The sequence below is a fragment of the Varanus komodoensis genome, unplaced genomic scaffold, assembly GCF_004798865.1.
Source record: "Varanus komodoensis strain SLA01 unplaced genomic scaffold, ASM479886v1 scaffold7_1, whole genome shotgun sequence".
In the NCBI taxonomy this organism is placed as follows: domain Eukaryota; kingdom Metazoa; phylum Chordata; class Lepidosauria; order Squamata; family Varanidae; genus Varanus; species Varanus komodoensis.
In genome coordinates this window covers 6,586,193-6,611,415 of record NW_025336479.1, presented here as the reverse complement: position 1 = coordinate 6,611,415, position 25,223 = coordinate 6,586,193, and the positions used below count along the sequence as shown (strand labels likewise).

General features: G+C 40.7%; 1 protein-coding gene across 4 annotated transcripts in view; it reads left to right on the top strand.

Moving 5' to 3' along the window:
• The window catches only part of B3GNTL1 (UDP-GlcNAc:betaGal beta-1,3-N-acetylglucosaminyltransferase like 1), a 251,318-nt gene that overhangs the window by 199,009 nt on the left and 27,086 nt on the right, over nucleotides 1-25,223 (top strand). For all 4 annotated transcript variants that reach the window (XR_006416961.1, XR_006416960.1, XM_044453701.1 and 1 more), the window contains exon 9: nucleotides 9,629-9,764. Coding sequence is in view for 2 of the 4 variants with exons in the window: in XM_044453701.1 (XP_044309636.1) it covers nucleotides 9,629-9,764 (136 nt within the window). In the remaining 2 variants the exon portion in view is untranslated. The remainder of the gene's footprint in view (nucleotides 1-9,628; nucleotides 9,765-25,223) is intronic.

The following is a 25,223-nucleotide window of genomic DNA, read 5'->3' as shown; positions in this document are numbered from 1 at the left end:
AGCTGAAGATCTTGTCAGTTTGTGGCTATACCAAAAGGCCTTTTTGCATTAAATCCAACATTCCATTGTTAACTGGAGGTGCAGTAAACATTATAGCTCTTGGTTTCCAGACACTGCTGAAATTTCATGTGGACTGGCTGTTCCAATTGGCTGCATTTATTTATGAAGAATTTCCAAGCAGTGACACCCGCCATGGTGATGAAGTGCTAAACTGCTATGAAAGGGACTGACTGCACTTGCAGACATGAAGAAATGAATGTTCATTCAACTCTTGAGATCCAATTAATTATTCCCAGCAGTAATCATCAACACCTTTATTTTTGACTTATTATTCCTCCCTTTAAACTTCTCTTGTCATAATTAGAGAGGATTTGAAATCATTAGTCATAAAAATTTACAGATGCTTTTAGCTCTTGATTTCAGGAGATTGTTTTGCCTAAGTCAAACTTATTTCCATTAAAACATTTCAAAATGTTTCATAGGCTTCACAGAGAAAGCGCTCTGAGTAGACAATAAAGAATTACCACCTGGTCTCTGGATTACATTAAAAGAAGTAAAGAAGCTAAATGGCTTTGTAGCAGTGGAACTTTCAGTATGATGGGTACAAAATAATGTTGCCTGTGTGATGGTATCACACAGTATGAGCTGTATTCCCATGTTGTGTCCTGTTATGTGTGTGCTTCACTAAAACTGAAATAAGACGGAATTATAATAGGGCACAGGATTGCAGGTAATAATGTATAATAATTGGTACATTTATTTTAAGAACAAAGGTTAGTCATTAATCTAAAATGTTCAATTTTAATAACCTCTTGTTAATTCCTTCCAACAGAACTAGTCCACCATCAAATGCTTCCCTGAGTTAATTCATATCTGATTTTTGAAGTTTACGGTGTATATTGAGTGGGTATAGAATCAAGCTTCTCTTGTATCTTTGTGCCCCAGTCTTCTTATATAAAGGTAGCAAAAAACAAATGCTTTCAGACATTATTTTAAAAAATCAAGTCCTTTTCCTTGGTGCCCTCTCAAAGTGCTATCAAAGGATAAGACTGAAATGGCTTGATTCAACTCACTTTCCTATTTCTCTTATCACTGTATGATTTTTTAATGCTTCTGGTACAAGTACAATGATTTGTCCTCCCTTTGTCCAGTGACTGATTTGATGACAGAAACAGTAGTAGTGTGAATGAGTCAGGCTATGAGTCAATTTTTGGGTAAGGCAGCTCCATATCTTGGAGACCTGTTATAATATATTTTATATACAATTCATTATTCCATCTGTTTGTAAATGCTTTTTATTCACTTGGTGTTGGGCAAGTATTCGGTTGAACGCAAGGCATGAATATGTTGTTCAGTTCATCCATTTGTTCAGTACGGATGATTGCTCCTCAAATATTATGCACAGTCATCCTCTGTCCAGTTTTCACTGCAAAAAATCAACCTCTGGGTGCTTACACATTGAACAGAGTGTTGATCAGATTGATTTGCATAAGTTGAAATGCATACTTGAAATGATATTGTATATTAATAATGTTGATAGTTATCAAAGAACTCAAACTCACCCAGTTCACGTTTATTTATTTACTAAATTACTACCTTGCCCATTAGCCAGAATGCAAGTGTTATGCTCTTTTACATAGCTCTTTTGTAGTTAGAGTTAAGTTTCAACAATGATTAATGAGTTGGACATTCTATCCTGCCAAATTAAGATCCAAAGGAGAGGCAGCCGTAACTGTCAAATGTGAAAGCAGGAATCCTGTTTTAGTAAACCACATGTGATTTCATTTTTTTTAGCTCTAGCGAAGTCTTTTTAAACTTACACTTGGCTAGCCAACAGTGCAATAATCAATCTTCTGTCTCTGGGGACCAAGCTGCTACAAATCTTACTTTAGGTGAAAAGTTGAAGCATTTGATTAGTTGGTCTCATCCTAGTTCCCATTTTCCCACATTGAACGCTTTGGCACAAGTCACAATCTTTTGTTATGGGAGGCCCAAATTTGAAACAGTGGGGAAATTTCTGTTCACAATCAAAGTATCTTGACAGCAGTAAGTGTGCAAGCTTAGACATGTCATTCCTGTCTCTTGCAAGCTCTGTTGATCTTGTAGTGACAGAAATATAGTGCTCTTCCAGGCTGTGCAAATGCTTCCAGTAGAATGACATTTTTTATTATTCCAGCCAGCCTTCATCTTTAGAATACTGGAACATAAAGACTGTTAGACTAGACCAAACTCTGCATTCTAATTTCGCTCTGCATTCTGCTTCCAGCAGAGGCCCACCAGACATCTCTGCAAAGCTCACACATATACATGGGTCACTTGTGCTTACTTTCTGGACTTCAGACGTACGCACCCTCTGGATATGGAGGCTCCACATATTTGCCCTGATTTTGCCTTTGCTTGCAGGGGAGGCCTTTTCTGTGTAGTGTTTATTTGAAAATAAACCCTGCTTATTTGTACCCTGCTTTTCAGTTCCTTGAATTGTGAAGATGGCTCAGAATCTGAAGGATGCTTACATTTTGTTTCATTAAATGATCCATGTATTTAGATAATTTTGTAAACACGACTTAAAATAGTGGTTAATAATTGTGAGAAGAGATTGGAGGAGTGATGTTGGCATGGTTTGCTCTGGCTTCCAAACGGACATGTAGCACAAGCTTTGCTACAGTATGTTTACCCAGTGATAACTCCCTCTGTGTTCATTGTAGTACTAGGCAGAAATATTAGGCCCAGAAGGGTTGGGTTGAGTTGGGTTGGGTTTTGACATTAGACTTTTTGTGAGACAGAAGTTGCTCCCAACAGTTGGAAGCTGGAAGAAATTTCTTACATTTTTCAAGGAGCTTTGATGTGTAGAAGCCTGGGCAGCAGGGAACTGTAGACAGTCAGTCTTTAATTGTTAAAAAAAACAACTTTCCTGTTCCTTCAAGGATTGGAGCTGCAATAAGCAATGGTCCCCTGGCATTTCTCATTATAGTATCATTTCTGCTGGGCCACTTTCAGTGCGGACTCCGTGGTACACTGCTTCTACGGCTCATTGCAGCAGTTTTAACAGTTAAAGATTGGTGGTAGCTTTCTTCCAAACTTCATTGAGAGCTTTATTCTCTTGAGGTTGCCAAAGCTGCCATTTTTTAAAAAATTACAGGCATATTCGTCCTTTCCTGCTTAGTACAGTAAGGAATGCAAAGGATAAATGTGCAAAGGATTGCTGCCTAAAAGACTATAGCATTGGAATGCTGCTGTTTCCCATGTCAGTAAATAGGCTTATCGAATGTCAGTTAAAGAGATCGTTAGGGTTTGCACAACACAGCAACACATCATGGGTGGCCTGTCCTCTTGTGCAAACCTGGGCTGCTTCAATAGGGTGCCTTGTTTGAGCACAAAAAGCTACCCTGACAGTCCATGGTTTATACTAGGATTTCTTGGACACATGACAGGTAGTTGTGGCATTCAGACCTGGCCTACCAACCCTTTTTTGGTTCCAGAAAGATAGTAATCAAGTTGCTTGGCAAGAGCAGCAAAAAGCCATTGCTCATGTACTGGCCCGGACCAGCTACTCTACTTCACAAGCAGCACAGGGTAATTACTGTCGCTGGCTCGATCTCCTCTTGCTGACTGCAAGCCTTTTTCACATGTTGCATCTTCCTCCAACCTTTCTTTCCACACTTTCCTCCAGAGATCAATGCTCTTTACTCTTTATGTTGAGAACCAGTCACACTCCTTCTAAGGCACCCAGTCAGCACATTGGAGGTGCGGTCACTGGTTTACCATCTTTTAAAAAAATCAGCCCCAAATATGTACAACATTTTTTTTTGTATCTTTTAAATTAATTGGACTTGTGCATGTCCCTGAAAAATAATCCCCCCCCCCAAAAATGATGGGGAGGGGGAGGAGAAATGCCACCATGAATGAGAAAGTGCTCGTGGTCAGCAAGGGGAGTGTGAAACAATGTGGGTCCTGCCACAAAGTCCTATGGGATCCCCACGGGAAGACTTGAGGGGAAGAAATTGGGAATTTCACAAACAACTCACACTGTGTAGCTTTTTGTCATGCCGTGTGAACTTGCCCACTGAATTACAATAAAGAAACCTGTCAGTAAAATAATTGTCTGGAATTTACTGATCTAGCTAAACTGTAGAATGGTCTTAATATAAATCTTTTTAAATGCAGAGCCACAGAAGATGATTCCAGACAAGGTTTTCATCATGCTGTTGCTCTGCCTTATTCACAGAGTTTTACTTCTGGGACCCTGTATGCCATCTTTCATTCATAATCATTCCATGATTTCCCACTGCTGTCTCCATCTTCTTTCTTACAGCAGATAATTAATGGGGTGGCGGGGGGGGGGGTAACAGATGGAATGGCCTTTTGCTTGGTAGCCCTAGAAGCCGTCTGTCTGGAAGTACCTTTAGCTTTTAGTGTTTCACGTATAAGTCTTAATGAAAAGTAATGGTTTTTAAAAATTGCAAACCATTTTGCAAGTCATTCTTAGGTAAGAAAGAGTTTGCAACTATTAAAACATGTTTGCATATCTCATATGCACACACAACTAGTGTAAAGTCTTGTCTTTTGGTACCTGAAATTAACTGGAAATCGGTTTTCTAAGTAACAGACAGAAACTATATTAAATGTATTTTGAAATCTTAGTTGGACTACAGTCAAAGAATCATCGGTGTAAAGTACTGTTCTCTGCTATGATGATTTTTCTTTATGCCATACTAGGCAATAACATTCTGAAATATTAGTTTTATGGTGGGAATGATTACTTAAGAAAACACACAAAACATGATTGAAAGTGGTGAGAGATGAGTCTAAACAAAATGAGCATAAATTGTTGCAAGTCAAACAGACCTTATTTTACCAAATTAGAGGAAAGGGGCTAAAGTGACAGGGAGGACGGCCTGGATTTGTTGAATGTGTTTGAAAATTGATAATCCTAACCTGTTCTCTGCATTTGCAGATGTTTCCTTGTTAAGGTTACAAAGCCATGTGGATTCAACATTTCAGATAGGTCTAGTATTTGCTTATGTTACATGATGTTTATATATGACATACTGGAATCTTATTTTGAAAGTGCAGACACAAAAATGCACTTGAATAAAAAGACATCTGCCAGCTTGCTGCATTTGCTATAAAGCTCATATTTTAGCAACACTGTCAGGTTTACAACTTCATTAATTGACTTTCCACTGCAACTTCTTCTCTGGCTTCTATATCGTCAGTATCTTAATCATGGCATGCATTCATGTGTGTGAGACAGAGTGAGAGTGCCTAATTCCAGTGTTCTTTCGAAGGTTCTAAATGTGGAATTTCAGAAATATACATACACAAATATTCACACGAGTATACACTGCAGGCTGATTAACATTTTTAGTAGGCAGTTGCACTGCATGCCCCCAAATGTGGCTGAACATAGAAGGCCTTCTCATCATTCCACAGCCCTGATCCATCTTTCATCCCAATTCTCTTTCTCTCTCACACACACGTGCAGCACCACTGGTGCCGCACTCAGAACCTTTCATACAAGCATATATTCTAACAGCTTGAAACCAGTTCATTTTATTTTTCATTGTGCAAGTTCTTTCTACTTGAGGCAAATAACAATAATCATAAAAACCATCACGTAAAGAACTTGCAATTAAAGAACAAACAAAAAATCAAGGCAGACAAGAACCACTTCCAACAGCAAGAAAATCACAATCACCAGTGAGCTGTTCACCAGTCTTGGGGTAAATATCATGAGTCCCTGCTTCTGACCATGATGACTTTTTCTCTTCTGTGAGGATTCTCATGTGAATGGAGATAAATGTTTTCAGAGGTATGTTGATTCTGACCTTAAAGGGCTTTGAAGGCATCTTAAGTGAGGGCAATGACATTTTGTCAGTGCAGTCATTGTGGCAGAGGCTTAACATGTTCCAGCTTCCCCATAGAAGTTGAAAGACATGTCATGAGCTTGTGTACCAGCTCCAGTTCTGAAGTACCCTTTTTATCTAGTAGTAGCTGGACCCAAGAGCCCCTGGAATCCAGAAGTTGACCAGACTTGCAATAGACTACAAACCAGGACTTCCATTTAATGATATACTTTCTAGGGAACACAACTATGAGTGTTAAAGAAATGTTGGAAGGAGGGTAGGAAAGAAATTCTTTAAGTTTGTAATCCTGTGCATATTTAGACAGGAAAAGGACTTTATAACTCCCAACTTGCTCTACACATAGAGACTAAGTAAGGAAGGAAGGCTCTTATACTCATCCTAAATAAACAAATATTCTTTTAAAGGACTTAATTTTATTAATATATCTATATAGAATGTATGTGCATGTAACAGTGTTACAAAAATAATCTCATAGTGCAGCTTTTCAGGGACAAAATCAAAAGCCCACACTGTTTGGTTTTCTCTTAAATATATTTAACATTTTTAAGGATTGACTTATAAAATAGAAATCTTTTAAAAGCCCTAGAAAATGTGCAGAATATTAACTTGTGAGCAACTATCCCTTGGAAAGAAGGGCCTTTTATATGTGGTCCAATTAGTTCTGCTATATTTGAACACTTAAACAATCAGTAACACCCTAAGATGGGGAAACCTGAGTAGGCTGTAGAGATTTGTTTTCTGTGGCCTCTTCTTTTTTCTAAATATAACGTGGAATGAAATTCTGTTTCATCATTAAAAACCCAGTCCAACAGATATTTGGATTAGATTGTGAACAGTAACTGATAGTAGTTCCATTTTCTGAAACGGAAAGAAACCATTTGAAAAATAAAATATAGAAACATAGAAAACAGAGCGAGTCAGAAGAGGTCTCCTGGGCCATCTAGTCTGACCTCCGGCACCAGCCGGCTCTGCTCACAGCAATGTATTATTGTGCAGTACCAAACCACATTCTGTATTATTTCTTGGAATCCTTGCCAAGTGTCAGTGTCACATTTTAAATTGCTTTGCATCAAGACTGTAGTTTTTCAGTTATTTTTAATTTCAGTCATTGGTCCCCCCCCCCCCGCTTTAAACCTGTATAGACCCAGACTTAGATTTTACACTTTTTCCCCTTGTACACTAGGGTTGTAGGGATTGGCTTATATACAGTGGTACCTTGGCTAATGAACTTAATCCATTCCAGGACTCTGGTTGTGACCCAAATTGGTCGTGAGCCAAGTTAAATTTCCCCATAAGGTTCTATGTAAATAAGGTTAATCCATTCTGTAACTTTTTTTTAAATCAGAAAAATGTGAAGCAAAGTGACAAAGAACAACAAAGATCACGGCCATCTCTCCCCACCCCACCCCGAGCAGGAGCATGGCCATCTCCCCACCCCCTCCAAGCACGACCAGGTTGTTCCCATCATGCCTGCACCCGTCCATCATCCCGGTGTGCTGCAAGGGGAAAGATGGGCAGGAACACGGGCACGCTTTGGGGGGGAGACGGGCATGATTGTGCTGGAGGGGGGAGATGGCTGAGAGCGTGGTTGCGCTCGTGCAGGAAAGCCAGGTGCAATTACAGGTGCGCTCATGCAGGAAAGATGGGCCTGATCTCGGCCACCCCCCCCCCCCACCTCCAGCACGATCGTGGCCCTCTCCCCATTCAGGGGGGAGGGGAGATGGCCGCGATCTCGGTTGCCAGCCAATGCGGAGTTCATGACCTGAGTAAATATTTTTATGACATTTTTGTTTGCAACCCGATTTGGCCATGAACCGAGGTGTTTGTGAGCTGAGGTACCACTGTAGTTAAGGTACCACTGTTGTTTTAAAGGGTTGAGTATATTCTGTGGCAAAATAAACTCGTACTTGATACTAGAAGGGAGGATGTGAACATCAGGCCCTTTGCTCATCTCTCAATCTTAGCGTTTGGCACTCTGTAGCATGGAATGGAGCAGAATTTCTTGAGAATGGCAAGAATCTGCAAAATTGTAGTGCAAAATACATAACTGTAAAATAACCTTATCTTAGAATAGTTGATATCGTCTCACATTCTAGTTTTCTGAAATCACACAATCACAGGTTTATAACTTTTAAAAATACTATCTAAAAACCATCACTTGAAGTACTATCTTCCATCTTTCCCAGCCCCTGGTAGATTAGTCCGCAAACTCTAGTACATCATTTGCTAAAAGGCAGAAAATAGGAAAAGCCATGAGAAAAACTTAAGAGCCATGTTGGATTAGACCAGGAGTCCATCTAGTCTCATTTCACAGAGTGACAACCATCAGTCCACAGGAAATCTGCAGGTAGTTCATAAGTGCAACACCCTCCTGTCCATGTTCTCCAGCAACTAATGTTCATAGGAATGCCAACCTTTGGTGTTGGAGGGTAGGTAGCATTATTTATTTGTTCATATTCATCACACCTTTTTCCTGTAGGAAACTCAGGGCAACTGACTTAATCTTCCTCTTCATCTACACTTTATTCTCACAAAAATCCTGGGAGATAGCTTAGACAGAGAGGCAATGACTGACCCAAGGTGAGTTTCATGGCCATTTGGGGACTAGAGCCTGGACCTCCTTAGACCCATTCCAACACTCTAACCACTATGCTACTCTGGCTGTCTTCTAGAGGAATCAGCATTGCTAGCATGCATACTTGCTAGATAAGGAATAAACTTGCTAAAATTTAATTCATGAACCTCTTGAGTAGAAAATGTAAGCCCCATCTTTTGATGCTGTTATTTCTTTAGCATTTCATGAAAATATAATTAGTAGCAGCCTTGACCTAGTGTAGTATTTCTGTTCTTTCATTTTCTTGAACTTTTAAAAGGATTCTCTATGTTGTGGTGAGGTTAGCTAGGCCTGGGGCGTGAGTAAGAATTCTGATTCTGGTATAAATGTTATAAATGTTACAGTCCCAGAACAGACAAATGGCTGTGTGTGTGTATGGAGGTAGAGGGATTGCATTTGCAGGGAAATTTGGATAGGTTTTCCCAAGTCCATATTTCTAGTACAAGATCTAGTACAGCATTTATGTACAAGCAGTTCTGAACAGCCTCGCTTACAGTTCCAGGTGACCAACCACTGAGGGAGGGCCATGGGAGTTTGTAGTCCATTTGTTCATTTAGTCCATTTGTCTGATTTGTTACATTATTTTTCTCCTCTCCTGATAAGATAATGTATTTGCATGCAGGGATCTGATTCTTATCACTCATGGTATCTGCTGAATAGACACTAATGATGTGACTCATGTTTCTCATGAATTAAAAAGAAGAAAAATATGGTCACAATGCTGGCAACACTGATTAATATTCCCAGGTTTACAAGTGAACATGAACAGCTTGTTTCATCTGTTGAATAGAGTTTGGCTGGGTGCCTTGTGGCAGGCCCACATATACAATCAACCTGGTATTCCAGGTAATCTCCTAAACCTCCTGCCACTTAAATCTGCTCCTACCCGCTGGCCCTGGTCAGACAATTGAACCACACACTTTGCCTTGAGGTCATTCTGTGAACTAAAACAATAGGCATTGAGTCCAATCAGAATGGAAGTATCCTAACACCTACAGGTTGGGAGTATTAATCAGATTTAATATTAGAATAGTACAGTTTTCAGGTTCTCTGGCAGTGTTACTGACCTGTTTTCTCTGTGAGCCTCTTTGGAATGCACTGTGTCTAACTGAAGTTGCTCTCTCACTTTGTTATCCCAATATCTCAGGGGAACCATCTGGATGCACCGTGTCTTATTTGTAGAAGAGCAAATTCTCAGTCACTGGACATACTTCACCATTTGGAATGCTGGCAAGCAGGGCAGGAAGTTCTTTAGAAGTTTGTGTCTGGCTAATCAGAGAAAAGTGAGTTTGAAAAGAAAAAATGCACAACATTTTAATAAATGTAGTCTTGCTGCTATATATTTTATGTCATTTAGTAAAGTTTAAAAGAGAACCTTCCACCTAATTTACTTAGTTTAAAGACACACTTAATTTACTTAGTTTAAAGCCATACAAAATAACTTTTATTTTCTTGACAAATGAAAACCTTAGGTTAAAAATGGAATACTGGAACCTGAAGGAGAAGTACTGAATATATAAAGAAAGGTGATAATAGGTTGTCTTGTTTCTGTATGACATTGCAAATCTAGGCCTTCAGGTACCTCAAATAATAGTAGCAATGATTTGATGCATTTATGGTGACATGAAGCACAAAGTGAAGCAATATTTGCCTGACAAAGTGATAGCTCAGCCAATTATGCTTTCAAGTGCAACCATATACCATATACCTTATTCCCCCTGCCAAGCTTGCCATGTGCACAAAAGCATCTCAGGGCATAAAGCTTCAATCAGTACCAAAAACACAATATCAGAATTGCACACTATAAATCAAGAGATAGTTAAAATATTCAATCAGTTTAAGTCAAATTCAAATGTTGGTTAAATAAAATAAATATTGACCCAACACTGAAAATTGTACATTATTGGTTCCAGTCCTTCCTGTCTCACGAGGGTATTCCAGTATTAGGATTCCAACAGAGAAGAGATCTTGTCCTTTGTAGGTGCATAAACTATATCTCAGTTATGGAATTTGACCTAATTTGACCATCTGTGGAAAGGCTGGTATAGAAGGATGTTCTGCTTTAGTTATTTGGGTCCTAAGCCATAAGCATCAATATCTTGATTTGTTCTCAGAAGAGAATAGGGAGGCAGTGTAGTGATTTCAAAATTGGTTTAACATGGTTGCACCTCCACACACTGGTCAGAATTCTCACAGCTGGATTCTGTCTCATCATGTAACTTGCAAGTGAGTGCCTTGCTAAATTTTGCTATTAAGGCTGCATATCAGAAATTAGTGTTTAGGAAGTAAACTGCCTTCCTCTGTCACTTTGCTTTGTCTGAGCAGTGGAAAATGAAGGGTTGGCATCAAATGGCTGTTTGCTACTATAATAGGGCTCGAAATGTTAATGTATTCCTGAACAATTTCTCTTGTTGGGAACAAATACACACAGAAGGCATGAGAAAGAAGACATGGTAACCTATTTAATCAGCAATTCTGAGACCACCCATACAGAAAATGAAATGTGCACTCAAGACCACTAACTGCATCACTGTGTGTTGTTTCCTCCAGCCAGATTTATTTAACAGTGTTGAATCTGTCTTATCACTTGAGTTCAGCCCAGTGGTAGCTGGGCCCTTAAAGAGGGGGACAATTGGTACTCTGGGATCCCTTTTTAGGGGCTTGACACCTCAGTGCTATAGAAAACATTGTAGAAGACTAAAGTTCTGCCTGCACACTTAGGTATTGGTCAGCTATAATAAAAACAGCCAAGACATAAACTTCCCTCTCCTTCATATGCAGAGGGGCTTCCTACTTGCTGCTGCTGCTACATCAAAACAAGCCACTTACACAAGGTACTTCCATTTGATTTGAACCAATACCTTACCGTGCAGCCCCCCATGAGATAACACTATTAAGGAGCTCCCCTGACTGTGTGGAAAGGCCTTTCAGCGGGTGCTGGAAGATGGGAGGGGATGAACCCTCTTAGGAACAGCTTACCAGTTCCAGTCCTTGGAAACATTCCACTGAATTCCATTTTAACTCCTTCCTGTTTTTTAATGTGACTTATGTAGGTCACCTGAATACAGGGTTCTTTCCTGCACCACTGCTGATACTTTGCCTTCCAATTTGCTGTTCCCAAGCTCTGCCATATCTGTCTAACTCTGGACAGGGAGCCATTTCAGTGTATGTGATGCAAACTGTACATCAAGCATAGGCAGTCTGGTACCCTCCAGATGCTTTGGGCTACATCTTCCATAAGCTTTGCTCAATATAGTAATGGTGAAAGTTGCAATTCAAAACATCTGGAGGACGCCAGATTACCTACTCCTAATGCATAGCACCTAGTAAAATCTAATCTTTAACTGTCAGTTTCTCTGGCTTCACTTCCTTTCAATTCAAGGTGGGATAACCTCCCCTCTATATTTGGAAAATGCTGCTGAAAATTTAGAAACAAGGTTATTTTTGGGTTACGTATTTTACTCTGATACCTAAATGTAGCAGTTATTAAAATTATACTAAATAGCCCTTAGGATTCCTTTTTAATTCATGGTATAAAAGTATGTGTAATAAGAGACAAAAAGCTGCAATACTAGCGTACCCCAAGGAATGTTTTGAGAGGAGGAAGAGCTGTGTAAAAAATAAACACATGAACATACAAATTTTTGTTCTGCCTTTTGCAAGCTGAAAGTGGCCCACAATGTCCACAATCTAAAATATGAATCAAGTTGTTAGATATTCTGCTTTTGCTTAGTAATGACCATCTCTTGGTGGAAATTGTGAATCTTTTACCAAAGCCAAGAATGTAGAATTCTGTCCATTTTGTCAAGACTTGAGAATGGGAGTTTGTCCAGTATCTGACTTGCATTCTGTGGAAGTTATGCTTGAACCCAGAGGGGCTGAATGCTTGTCCAGAGCTTTGTCTCCAAGGCCACCTTCCTCATCTGTAAATATAGCAATGAATGGATTATTGCCAGCGTGAGAAGCTTAAGTGCTGGACACGTGCAAATGATTATTTGTTTTAAAGTGGACAGACTTGTCCACTCCAACATGTTGAGTCATCTTAGTCACTTGAGTGAAGTTTGCAAAATTGTTTGAAGTTGCTATGGAAATTTCATCATTTTCCTCCTTGTTTTTCAGTGTGTGCTGTGAAGTCCCTTGAATGCTTTCAATTTTCCTGGTTTCCATTTGATGAAATTGTTTCAGAGAGATGATGGGTGGGGATTGGGTTTCAGCCTCTTGTCCTTACAGAAGGAAAGAGCTTTGAAATGAAATGTAGCCACCACTCCCTGGGATCAATTTTAGAGTTCCCTGTTTGTTTAGTTTTTCACTTATCATCTAAAAATCCTGACTAGGGTGTGCAAAGTACAGCTTTCTAAATCTTGTTTGTGGTTGGTACGGTGATCGTCAAGATACATGCATATTTTTTATAACAGTGTCCACTGGAAATCCAATCTTGCCGCCCGCTGAGAGAAGCGATGGTGCAAGAACAAAATAATGCAGCTGCCTGCCTGTGGTGTTTCGCCATCAGACTAGTCAGCTTTTCCTTTTATTACAGAACAGAGAAGCCCTTCCCACTGCTGGTGTGGTTCTGATGAACTGAGATGCTGACATTCTTCCAAGCTGACCTTTGCATAACATTTGCTTTGGCAGCACTACAGGCCAGGATATTATTTTGCTTGTATCAAGGTTGCAATTAGAATTATTTCTTTCTGTTTTACTTTGCGATTGAAAAACATCTGGGAGCATTAACCCATTCAGTACTGACTATTATATTTATTGCAGCATTCTTCAGACAGCTGCTTGTGACACCCCTACACTCCCAAAAAAAGTTGTGGCTGTTTAAAGGGAGAATGCTTCCTGAGGATTTGCTATTGCTCTTCATGCCAATTGGTCAAATGATTGCTTTCCTCACGCGTAGCTTCTTCAACTTCATGATAGAGATTTGCAGGGTACTAAGGTGTCAGAAGATTTTAGTGCGAGTTAGAAATTGTGTGCCGCTAACCTAAGCTAATGCTAAATGGAGGTAGTGACAGCTTTTATTTTCCTGGGCTCCAAGTTCACTGCAGATTGGTACTGTAGCGAAGAAATTAAAAGGTGCTTGCTCCTGGGGAGGAAAGCTATGGCAAATCTAGACAGCATACTAAAAAGCCGAGACATCACCCTGCCAACAAAAGTGCTTATAGTCAAGTCTATGGTTTTCCCAGTTGCAATGTATGGCTGTGAAAGCTGGACCATAAGGAAGGCTGAGCGCCAAAGAATTGAGACCTTTGAACTGTGGTGCTGGAGGAGACTCCTGCGAGTCCCTTGGACCGCAAGGTGATCAAACCAGTCAGTCCTAGAGGAGATCAACCCTAACTGCTCTTTAGAAGGCCAGATAGTGAAGATGAAACACAAATACTTTGGCCACCTAATGAGAAGGAAAGACTCACTGGAGAAGAGCCTAATGCTGGGAACAATAGATGACAAAAGAAGACGGGGATGGCAGAGGATGAGGTGGCTGGATGGAGTCACTGAAGCAGTCGGTGTGAGCTTGAGTGGACTCTGGGGGATGGTGGAGGACAGGAAGGCCTGGAGGAATGTTGTCCATGGGGTCGTGATGGGTTGGACACGACTTTGCGTCTAACAACAACAACCTAAGCTAGCTTTTGTAGTTGGATCAGATATACAGAGCCTTTTCCTCTTCCTCAAGTCCACTCGGACTTTTTCTATCACCACAGACAAAAAGGCAACTCGCCATTCAAGAAGCATGGATCTGTGCAACTTAAAGAACTCTGAGTGGTTCTCTCTTGCAAACAACTTTGTTGCTGTGCTACTGAACAGCAAGGAGCCGAGAACCATGCATGTGGACTGGGGTAGGGCACTTCTTTCAGCATGAGGGGCAGGTTGTTTTCAGAGAAACCCTCCGGGGTTGTATTCCCACAGTGGGTGTGAGGGCAGACAAGGCAGAGTAGGTACAGCTAAAGTCAGAAGAGATGGGTCAGAGACAAAGCTCTTACTTCCAGGAACTAAGTTTTTGGACAGTTGTTTCAGTCTCTTAGAATGTTGTGGCAGATTACAAGATCACGGTATAGTTGGTGGTTCGGGAAAAGGAGTGGGCCATGAAATCGGCGTAGCTGTCTGGGGAACCCCAAAGGGCCTTGTTTAACCTCCAAGCCTGAGGTTTATAATCCGTGTTGAACAGCATGTTCTGACCTTTTCTGCATTTTTCATCTCTCTGGACCTTCCTGAGTGTTCCTTAGTCCTCTTCCCAGACTTTCAGCAGCCAAAATTGTTACTTTTGCAGCCTTCCTGCTCTTACTTCCTCATACACCTCCTGAGAGCCAGTGTGGTGCAGTGGTTAAGAGCATGGGACTGGGACTCAGAGGATCTGGGATCTAGTCCCCACTCAGCCATGGAGCCAACTGGGTGACTTTGGGCCCGTCACAGACTCTCAGCCCAACCTACCTTACAGGGTTGTTGTTGTGGGGATAAGATGGAGGAGGAGAATGATGTAAGCTGCCTTGAGCCCTTTGTAGGAAAAAGGCAGGATATAAATTGAAAAATAGATACATAAATATAGCCCTGCATAGCCTTTGCTGCCCCACCTTCATGCCTCTTCCATTTTCAGTCACTTGAAAGTTTCCTGTCCACTTAAACAACTCTAGTTATTCTTACAAATACACATATAGAAACTTCTTCTTTTTTTCTTTTTGTTAAGTCATTACCCTAATCTTACCTTGAAATGATGCCTGGGTATAATTCCATACTGTTCTCTCTCCACTCCCTTTGTTGAAATTTACCTTGAAAATGGATGGAAACTCGCCTTTTTTGCATTGTCAAGCATGGTGTACCCCAGTGGCTCAGTATAAAACCTAATCTGGGTGGCTAGAATGTGTTATCACAAATGTAGCAATCCTGGCTTTTGAGGACTAGCACAGTTTGTTTGTTTGTATAGATAGATAATTGTAAACCGTCTGTTAGCTAAAAAGGGCTCCTTGGACAGTTTACAGCATTAAAACAGTGTTTAGAGTGAGAGAAACTCAAGTTTAAAGAACATGTTAAATGGTGAAAGCTATTTAGCAGAGGCATTGTCTTTCAATAATGACTGTGGGGAAGCTGTGTTTATATGACCATATATGGGAAATTATGTCTTCTATATGGCTATATGAATTATGCCTTGACAGAGGGTGTTCAGTTCCTAGCAGTTTGCTTGCTTGCTTATGCATATGGGGTTTAAAGCTTTGGTAGTGTTGCAGGGTAAACTGGTCTTAACCATATGTATTTGCTGAGTCCTGTACTTGAATTTTCATAACCTGTTACAACCCCTCTCTCCTGACTCCCTAGTTTGTTTTTCCGTTGACAGCATGCTAGGTGTCCGGCTGCTGTTGCACACATGCTTGTCAAGTGAGCCTGGGTGTGTAGGAGCAGCTGTTTTGCTTTACCAGGCTCATATGAACAATGGAATAGGAGACTTCTAGAAACGGGGGGTCCCCTTGCTGCTGCCCATCTCCCCACACACTGCAGGCAGGTTCTCATGTCACACTAAGCCACTGTGGAAATAGCTCACCGTGTGCCTGACAGACTATTGGGTGCTCTCTGGCTTTTTCTCCCCTCCTTTCCTTGGTCTTCCTGTATCCTTCCCCGCCACTCCAGTCACTGCTCCTTTTCACTTGCCACTGCTTTCCCCCTGCTTTTCAGAAGCATTTTGAATGGTATTGTATTTTTTCCCTGTTTCTGGAAATTGCATGACTGCATTTCTCTGTCGTTGTTGTTGTTGAGCTGTAGGTCTCCTGGGATGCTGACTTAGCAGACTTGAGGGGAAGAAGGGGGCATGACATACCACAGTGAGCCTGAGTTTCTGTCCTGTGCACCATGGGTGGCTCTTGCAACAACCAATCCATCACTGCTTTTTGCCAGGGCAGGTTGGCATTATCAGTAAACCCACCCACTGTCTCTTCAGCCACCTCTCATCCTTTTCCATTTCCCTTCTCTAATCCTGGCCGGGAAGTGAGTTTGCTAGGAAGACTGTCAGGGTATGAAGTGTTTTCCTCAACCTCTGGCAGTGTATGTAGCTGAGAGGAACCAAACACCAGGAAGTTGTCCCAACAACCCAAGCCCTCCCTTTACAAAAATGTTGAGGGAGACAATGCATTAACACATACATCCTCTTTCTGTAGTGTGACATTAATGGAGTATGACCAAAAACAAAAACTTCAGAAAACATCCATTAAAATGACCCACAAAAGGAAAGACCTTTTGTGCTGCCCAGGTGCTGATGGCATGCTATTTATTAAATGTAGTAAGTAACATATAAGCAACATTTTGGGTTGCATTTTCTCTTTTTGGTAGTACTTTGCAAATTAATAGAATGCTGGAAAGTGGCTATTTTATTTAAATTGATAAATGGCCATTCACTGAACCTGAAAGTTCAGAAATTCTATATGCAGTTAAATAGAAAAAGTCCCAGCAACTCCCAGGATACCTTCAGCCAGCCGTACTTTTCCTGTAGAACTTTTTTCCTGTCTACATATACATAGGATGGAGCCTTACATCATTTAGCTGCTGATCATATTATATACCAGAGGGCTATGTGACTTAGTGAGAACATGACAGGGGCAGCATATTAGTAAGTTGGGCCCAAAATGGGCAGGACCAGCACCCCATAGATTCTCACATATCTCCCATGAGCTGGAGATTCCTTAGCCCTATTCTTGATGGAAGCGTCCAAGAACGTAAGAACAGCCATGCCAGATGGTGATCCATCCAGTCCAGCACTCTGTTCACACAGTGGCAGAGGAGCTTCCACAGGATCCCTCCAGCAGGATATGTGCAGGAGTTCTGCCTGCCCAGGCTCCTCAGAAACTGGTGTGCGGAGGCATGTGCTACCTCCGAAGGTAGCGCACAGCCAGCAAGGCTAATAGTCATCAATGGCCTTCTCCTTCGTGAATTTAGCTGATGCCCTTTTAAAAGCATCCAGATTGGCCAACAGGGAATTATGTGGCAGGGAATTTCATGGTTTAACTATACACTATGTGAAGAAGTACTTGCTTTTATCTGTCCTGAATCTTCCACCAATCACCTGTATGGGGTAACCCTGAGAGAGGAACAAAATCTCTCTCTCGCCACTTCCTCCCCATCATGCATAATTTTAAACACCTCTGCCATGTCTCCCCTCACTTGCTTTTTTCCTAAGCTAAGCAATCCCAGTTGTCGTAACCTTTCCTCATAGGGGAGTTGCTCCAACCCCTCGATCACTTTAAATAGCCTTCTCTGCAGTTTTTCCAACTCAGTGGCAGAAACTATGTTGATGTTTTTTCAGCAGTGCTTGTCCCTCTAGTGATTAATGATTCTGTCTTTAATCGTACTTTTAACCAATTTAGTCAGAACAAACATTAATTCAACTAGCTTGTAATTTCTCCGATCCTTTTTTTTTTAAATGATGTTACATTGGCTGTTCTCTAAAACTGTGGTACAGAGGCTGATCTTAAGGACATATTACATATTTTGGGAAGAGGGTCAGCCTTTACATATTTGAGCTCTCTAGGATGGGTGCCATCTTGAGCTGGTTATTTATTAACTTAGGTTTTGTCAACAAGGTTGAGCATTTCATCTACTGCATATACCTATTCCTACATCAATTTTGGATGGGAGAAGGAAAAACTGTCATGTGTGTTCATGTAACCATGTAGCACCCCATCGTTGCAGCACATACATCGGAAATGCCCTGTTGACTGTTAGCTCTTGTGCTTTGAAGCATTGGCAGTACAATATTCCATGAATGAATAGTTATGAAAGGGCACCATTGTTGTCTGAAGATGACAAAGAAACTTTTTAAGGCCTGAAACTTTTAATTAGGAGAAAAATACCAGGTTTTACTTACTTAGTGTACAGAGGGTATTCCTAGAGCTTATGATCCACCCCTATTAGAGGTTTGTGGGAAACTGACAGGGATATTGTGATATCAGATACAAATGTTTCCGCACAGACATCTGATATTTTCCAAGTTTCATCTTTAGCTGCATGTTGAAAGCATCATCATAATTTCATTTCTATACCACCCTGGACAGATCTTTCCGGACAGATCACAACAATGCACAAAAGCACAGACCACAACTACTGTATATTTTTTAAATATACAAATTTTAAAACTTCTGATGTAAATGACCTAACTTACCATTAAATATCATTAGATGTCATTAGATGCCTGAAAGAAAAGTATCAATGACAAGAATCATCTCTCTCTTTATAGGAGACCATTCCTGTGTGCTCCCACACAAATTCACTTAGTCAGTTGATCAAACAGCTTTATTTGCCCTGGAATTCTAGATCAAGGAAAACCATCTAGATTATGGATAAGTACCATGTGGCATGACATCCAGCCAATGCACAGACAGCAAGAGTCTGTGGCATATTGGGGGTGGTGGGGAGAGCATAGCACATAGGCCAAAGTGCAGCATGAAATCAGGCCTTGGCTGCAGGGTTGCCTCATCCCCAGTTCAGTGACTTAGAATCCAAACATGCTACACCATGGAGGTACCTGCTGAAGTACATGCTCAGGTGGCCCTTCTCGTGCATTCATCTTGACCCATGGCACTTGCCTGCACTCATCTGGGTAGATAATGTTTTGCTTTTTCTCAAGTGTGTAGAACTGTGATCAAGATTTCAGATTTTCCCGATTTTTCTAAGAAGATATATGACATTTCAAGGACCTTCTTTTGTTAATGCCAGTCATTTTTCTTGGCTGCAAGTTTGAGAATCTTGAGGACACTCTGCTTCCTATCTGTACCTTTCTCATTTTCAAAGTACTGACAAGGCATTGCTGTAGCATTTCCTGCAACAGTAATACCAGACCAGGCCCTTTTTGTTAAAAAGCAAAACAAAACCATCCAATTCACCTTAAGCTTGCAGCTGTAGATAGAATCCAAAACTTTTACAGGCTGCTTAAAGGGTCTGCTCTGTCTGTTTTATGCTGTTGGTCCACTCTGGACAACATGAATGCTAGAGTTGGTTTTATGAGGTTATTCCCTGATCAATGTAGCACACACTGTTTTAATGAGAAAAACACAAAATAAGTCCAAGTTCTTGTTGCACTAATGATGCTATGGCAGTGAAGTGCCATATAGATTTCACATGTGGAAAAGTGAACGTTCATAAAGTCTTTCTGTACTGGAGGTATTATGCAAGTAGTGCCTTCAGATGCATTTAGCTTGCCTGAGAGTTCAGCTTCAGACTGGATTACGGAATGGAAACAGTTTTGATTGCCTTGATAAACGACCGGAGCTGGGAACTGGTAAAGGAGAGTGTGTCCCTGTTGATCCTGTGAGACCTTTCAGTGGCTTTCAGTACAGTGGTACCTTGGCTCACAAACTTAATCCATTCCAGGACTTTGGTTGTGACCCAAATTGGTTGTGAGCCAAGTTAAAGTTCGTCATAAGGTTCATTGTAAATAAGGTTAATCCGTTCTGTAACTTTTTTTAATCAGAAAAATGTGAAGCAAAGTGACAAAGAACAACAAAGATTGCAGCCATCTCCCCCCACCCACCCCCCCCCCGCATGAGCGTGGCCATGTCCCCGCCCCCCCCCCCCCCCCCCTCGCGCCCGGTTGCGCTCAAGCAGGAAAGACGGGCGTGATCTCGGGCATCTCCCCCACCCCCAGCATGATCGTGGCCATCTCCCCACTCGGGTGGGGAGACGGCCACAATCGCGTTCGCCACCCAATGCAGAGTTTGCAACCTGAGTCAAAATTTTTATGAAATTTTTGTTCGCAACCCAATTTGGCCATGAACTGAGGCATTCATGAGCCGAGGTACCACTGTACCATTGGCAATGCAATATTTCTGGACTGTTGCTGGGATGGGAATTGGAGGTACCACCCCACAGTGGCTCTTTTCCTTCCTGGTTGGATCAGTCCAGAAGGAACAGAAACTCCTGTTTGATTCCTTGGCTGTTGACCTCTGGAATTCCTCCCAGTTCTTTTCTGTCCCCCATGCTATTTAACATATATATGAAGACATTGGGAGAGGTTGCCTTTTGGGCTCAGTGTCACCAGTGTGTGATGGCACCCAGCTGTTTCTTCTTTCTCTCTCACTTCAAGCAAGATGTTTTGGTACCCATCAGCAGTGATGGACTGGAGAAGGGCAGAACTGAAGCTTTATCCAGACAAGGCCAAACTGCTTCTGGTCATTTGGAAGGCAGATCAAAGACTCCTGTGCTGGAGGAAGTTATGCTCCTTCTGGGTGTATTTCTGGATTAAACCCCTGAGCCCAGTTGCCCAGGTTCTGGCAGTGGCAAGGAATGCGTTTGCACAGTTAAAACTAATGCCTTGGCTGTTCCTCTTCTTACAGATACCTGATGTGACCACAGTGACACATGCCTTAGTTATGCCTTGTTTGGATTACTATAATGTGCTCTTCATATGGCTGTCTCTGAAGAGTGTTCAGAGATTCAGGGATTGGCTACACTGAGCAAACAGTTCTTTTGCTGAAACAGCTTCAGTAGCTGGAGAGAGCCTTCTTGATGGTTGACATGTGTGTCTGGAACTCCCTTCTCAGGGAGGCTAGAGTACTGTCTCACTATAGGCAGTCAATTTTTTTTTCTAAAAGTAGTAGTTCCATATATTCTGGTCACAGACAGCAGAATTAAAAAAAATAAAAACAATTAAATTTAATATAACAACAGAATACAGCTAATTCCATAAGAGGTACTAAAGCAACTATAAGCACAAGACAATCAAGTTAAAAAGCAATGCTGTGGAGTGAGAAATAGTTAGATAATAAAGGAACTAAAATTACAAACTTTTCTGTTCTAGTAGGCCTTGGGAAATAGTCTGGACCTGTAAGACTACCTTGGAATAGTTTGTTATTTGTATTGTTTTTATTATATTTATTGCTTCCATTGCTGTTTTAATTTTGGCAGTTATATAATTTTAATCCTTTATCTGATTTTTACCTTGTTTGTATTAATTGTATAAGCTTTTCATGTTCTAAGCCAGGTAGGAAAGTGATCCTGCAACTTTATCTACATTGCCCTGTATAACATACCACGTTGAGATGCAAGCACATACATATTAAAGTACCTGTTCGTTCACATCCCATGTTATATTGCTTAATGGAAGCACATCCTGAGCCTCTGACTTCCGCTGTGTATACAGTATTTCCAACCTGTAGGTTTGAAAGCCACCCTTAAAATAGCCTTTTCCCTTTGAAAACTTGACTGGTTAACTCTAATGTGCATGGCATGCTCTCTTTCTCTTGCTTTTGGGAGTCCTGTAAGCTAAGTCAGCAAACAAGCAAAATGAATACCTGTCTCTTCAGAAGTGTAGCGGGAAAAAGCACATGCCTTATAAAGAATCTGGAAAGGAAACATCAATCAAAGCAGCCTCACAACAGAATTTTGAGGGATGCTACAACCAAATAATCATTCTATATGTCCCTCATAAAGGAAAGAAAAACTAAGGTGGCAACTTCACATATCACATTTGTAGATTACATTTTTTTTAACCTTAACACCTAAAAATGTACAGTGCAAATGAGAGAAATAGGTGTTTAAAAACATGAAAGGCAGAATCACCAGACAGAGGTGTTCTAATAGATGTACAACTGCAAGAGTTTTTACTTTCTGCTGCAGCAAATCATAGAAACCTTACTTATTTTTTTGTTCGCTTGTTTACACACACGGATATGCAGAATAGCGATTTTAGGAATGGCTGTTAATTAAAACAGGTGATTCTCCCTGAATACCAGATAGTATTTTGTAAAAGACCAGACTTCAGGGCCTACTGATAGGAATGAAATAGACAGACAGTATGGATAGAATGAGGTGGCTGGATGGAGTCACTGAAGCAGCTGGTGTGAGCTTGAGTGGACTCCGGGGGATGGTGGAGGACAGGAAGGCCTGGAGGAATGTTGGCCATGGGGCAGACATGACTTGACGACCAACAACAACAAAAATGGATTAATCATGAAATTTTAATGTAAGCAGCTCATTCCAAGCCCAAGAACTCGGTTGACAGCACAAACAGGCTTGCGAGGATGGTAATGAGAGCACTTCAGCTTCTGGGTGCATGCTTTCACTTTCTTTTTTAATTCAAAGGTAAATAGTGATGGCAGAAAAATAAACAACTTAAAACTCGACCACCCAAGTGAATATAACTTAGTGCAGGAAGAACCTGTTCCATGACTTTTTGTGTACTATTCTGAATGGTTTCTGTTCTATTTAAAATGTTTCAAGATAGCGAGAAGAGTAAAGTTTTATTCGTAAGAAATGTCATACATAGACCTTGATAATTCTCCCAGCCCATTGTTGTTTTAGCCTATTTTCTTGCAGAAATATTCTCCACTATGCTAATATTTTTAATACAGTGCTCATTATTTATCTAAATTAGTGCTCTAACTTTGATTTTGTAATTTGGATCAATGTGGTGTGGATTCATATGCCAGTGCAAACTGTTTGTGGCCCATTCAGGTCTCATCTTCAGATCTTAATATGTAGAAATGGGAATAAGTGACCTGCCTCACAAGGTTTTCTGCCCTGATAAACCTTCAGAAAGGGACAAGCTATAAATCTAAAATGAATAAACACAGCTGTTTTGTGTTTTCATGTTTTCTTCTTTTTAGACTGGTATTAATCAATTTAATGGTACTAAAACTACCACAGGATAATTGATTTCTGCAAGAATGAACTCGATGTACAAAATATGCAGCTCATCAAATTCAATTAAATTGCCACATTTGAAAGAAATGCTGGGCTGAGGCAAAACCTGTGAAGAGCTAAATTGGTATTGAAAATGGAGCGAGGCTTTTTTGTCTTTATGTGCCTCAAAAAAAGAGCTCCTGGTAAGACTACAAATCTTACCCAAATAGACACATGAAGGTATTTCTGCATTTATTCTTTTCTGATTTTTATTGTAAGCTACGTGTTGGATCTCATCTAGAGGGATCCAAACCGGAGGGTAAAAATTAAATAAATGCATTAATAATGATCATGTGCCAAAGTAAGACCTCAGAAATGAGTGCCCAAAATGCCTGATGCCTAAAAAAACACAAGTGGATATCATTTCAACTTACAGGAATTCTAGATAGCTGTGTGAGTCTGGATTCTGGAAAAACTTTTTTGTTTTGATGCTGGGACATTTGCCAGTGCGCCTGCCTGTACCATGTGGGTGCTTTATGGAGATCTTGGTATGTGAAAAGATCCAAGTCTTTACCATCACATGTGCAGACAAGACTAGGGTGAGGACTGGCTGCAACTAACGCAGAACATGTGTGTTTTTATCTGTATGGTGTGATTCCCTTTGCTATTTTAAACTATCCACATAATGTAAATGAGAAGATGTTCTTAAACTGCAAAATTCAGCAGATCCCAGAAGGACAGTGGTGCCACGAATCATCATGGAAACATTTCGCTTGCTGTTACTGTCGCCTTGCCAAATGCTTCACATGATTCCTCACTGCGCATTCTTTGCAGAATGTGTATTACAAATGCCATTTTCTGGAAAGTTTCTAGTCCCCCTCTTCAGATTATCCATCCAAGATATTAATTTGAAACTTTCTTAGATCTTGTGTACTGACATTCCCAAAGTTGTCTTCTCTTTCCTGAGCTGGATTACAAGATGACACACCATCAGAAGTTCAGCTTCTGTGTATCGTTGTTGGCAGTTGGTGCCTAAGTAAGGCCAGAGCAATTCTGATAGCTTCTAAGTTCCCTATTTTTAATGCTGCTTTAGATCTACTCATAGTATGCTTATTTGTAATATTTATAAACTGCTAGATATAATAAAATCCCTTAGCTTAAATCAGAGTTACAAAGAACTTGAAACATGGGTCAGTTTCAAAAGACTGACCAACTTTCTCCCTGATCAAGTTCTTACTTCACCTTTTGATCTTGGCAGGCATTTTATTCTTTTGAGACTCCTTCAAGTACAGGCAGTCCCCAAGTCCCATACTTATGAACAAGCTGCCAAAATGCCTATTTATTTTGAAAAAATATTGCAGGAAATCATCATCACCATAGAGAAGAAGCAGAAGCGGGGGTGGGAGGGCAGGAGAGGTGTCCAAAGCAAAGCCTTCCTACTCTGCCCATCTGGAGAGAAAAATCTCTCTGACATTTACTTGGTGCAAAGATGTGGCACTAGTCAGTTTGGGCTGTGAGGGGACCTAGAAATATTCATGGTTTTTCCACTTGCAGTGGGGTCCTGTGCCTCTAGCTCCCATGTGGAAGGCTGACTATATGTAATCCAACTTACAAATTTGACCTAAAGACAAATTTCTGTTTTTTCAGGAATGGAATTCATTCATAACCCAGGAGCTGCTTGTATAATGCTATCCTGTTGTCTTTTCATTGCTTAGTTTTAGTATTGTGCTTTTGTTCATTAGTTTGTTTCTGCTCACTGGCCGTAAATCAGCAAACTGCATTATTTAGAAGCAGAAAGGCAAAATACTAATTCAGTAAGTACATAGATAAAGGAGATTCTGTTGTGCCAACTTTATTTTGTTTTTTTATGACATGTTGATTCTCCCTCCACCTCTATATGTTTTTTTAATATTTTTATTTTGAAAATGCATGTTATATAGGACCAATCTATGCCCTGACTTTCTGTGGGGAGCCTACAGTTCTTCATGGTCTCTGTGTATCACACAGGTGGGCTTGTACACCTGTGCAAGGCCTAGGCTGGGAAAATCTTCAGTAGCTGAGCATGCCGGATTGAGTGGGAGCCCCTCTCCTTCCGGTTCCCATGGTTATATTATTATTATTATTATTATTATTATTATTATTATTATTAT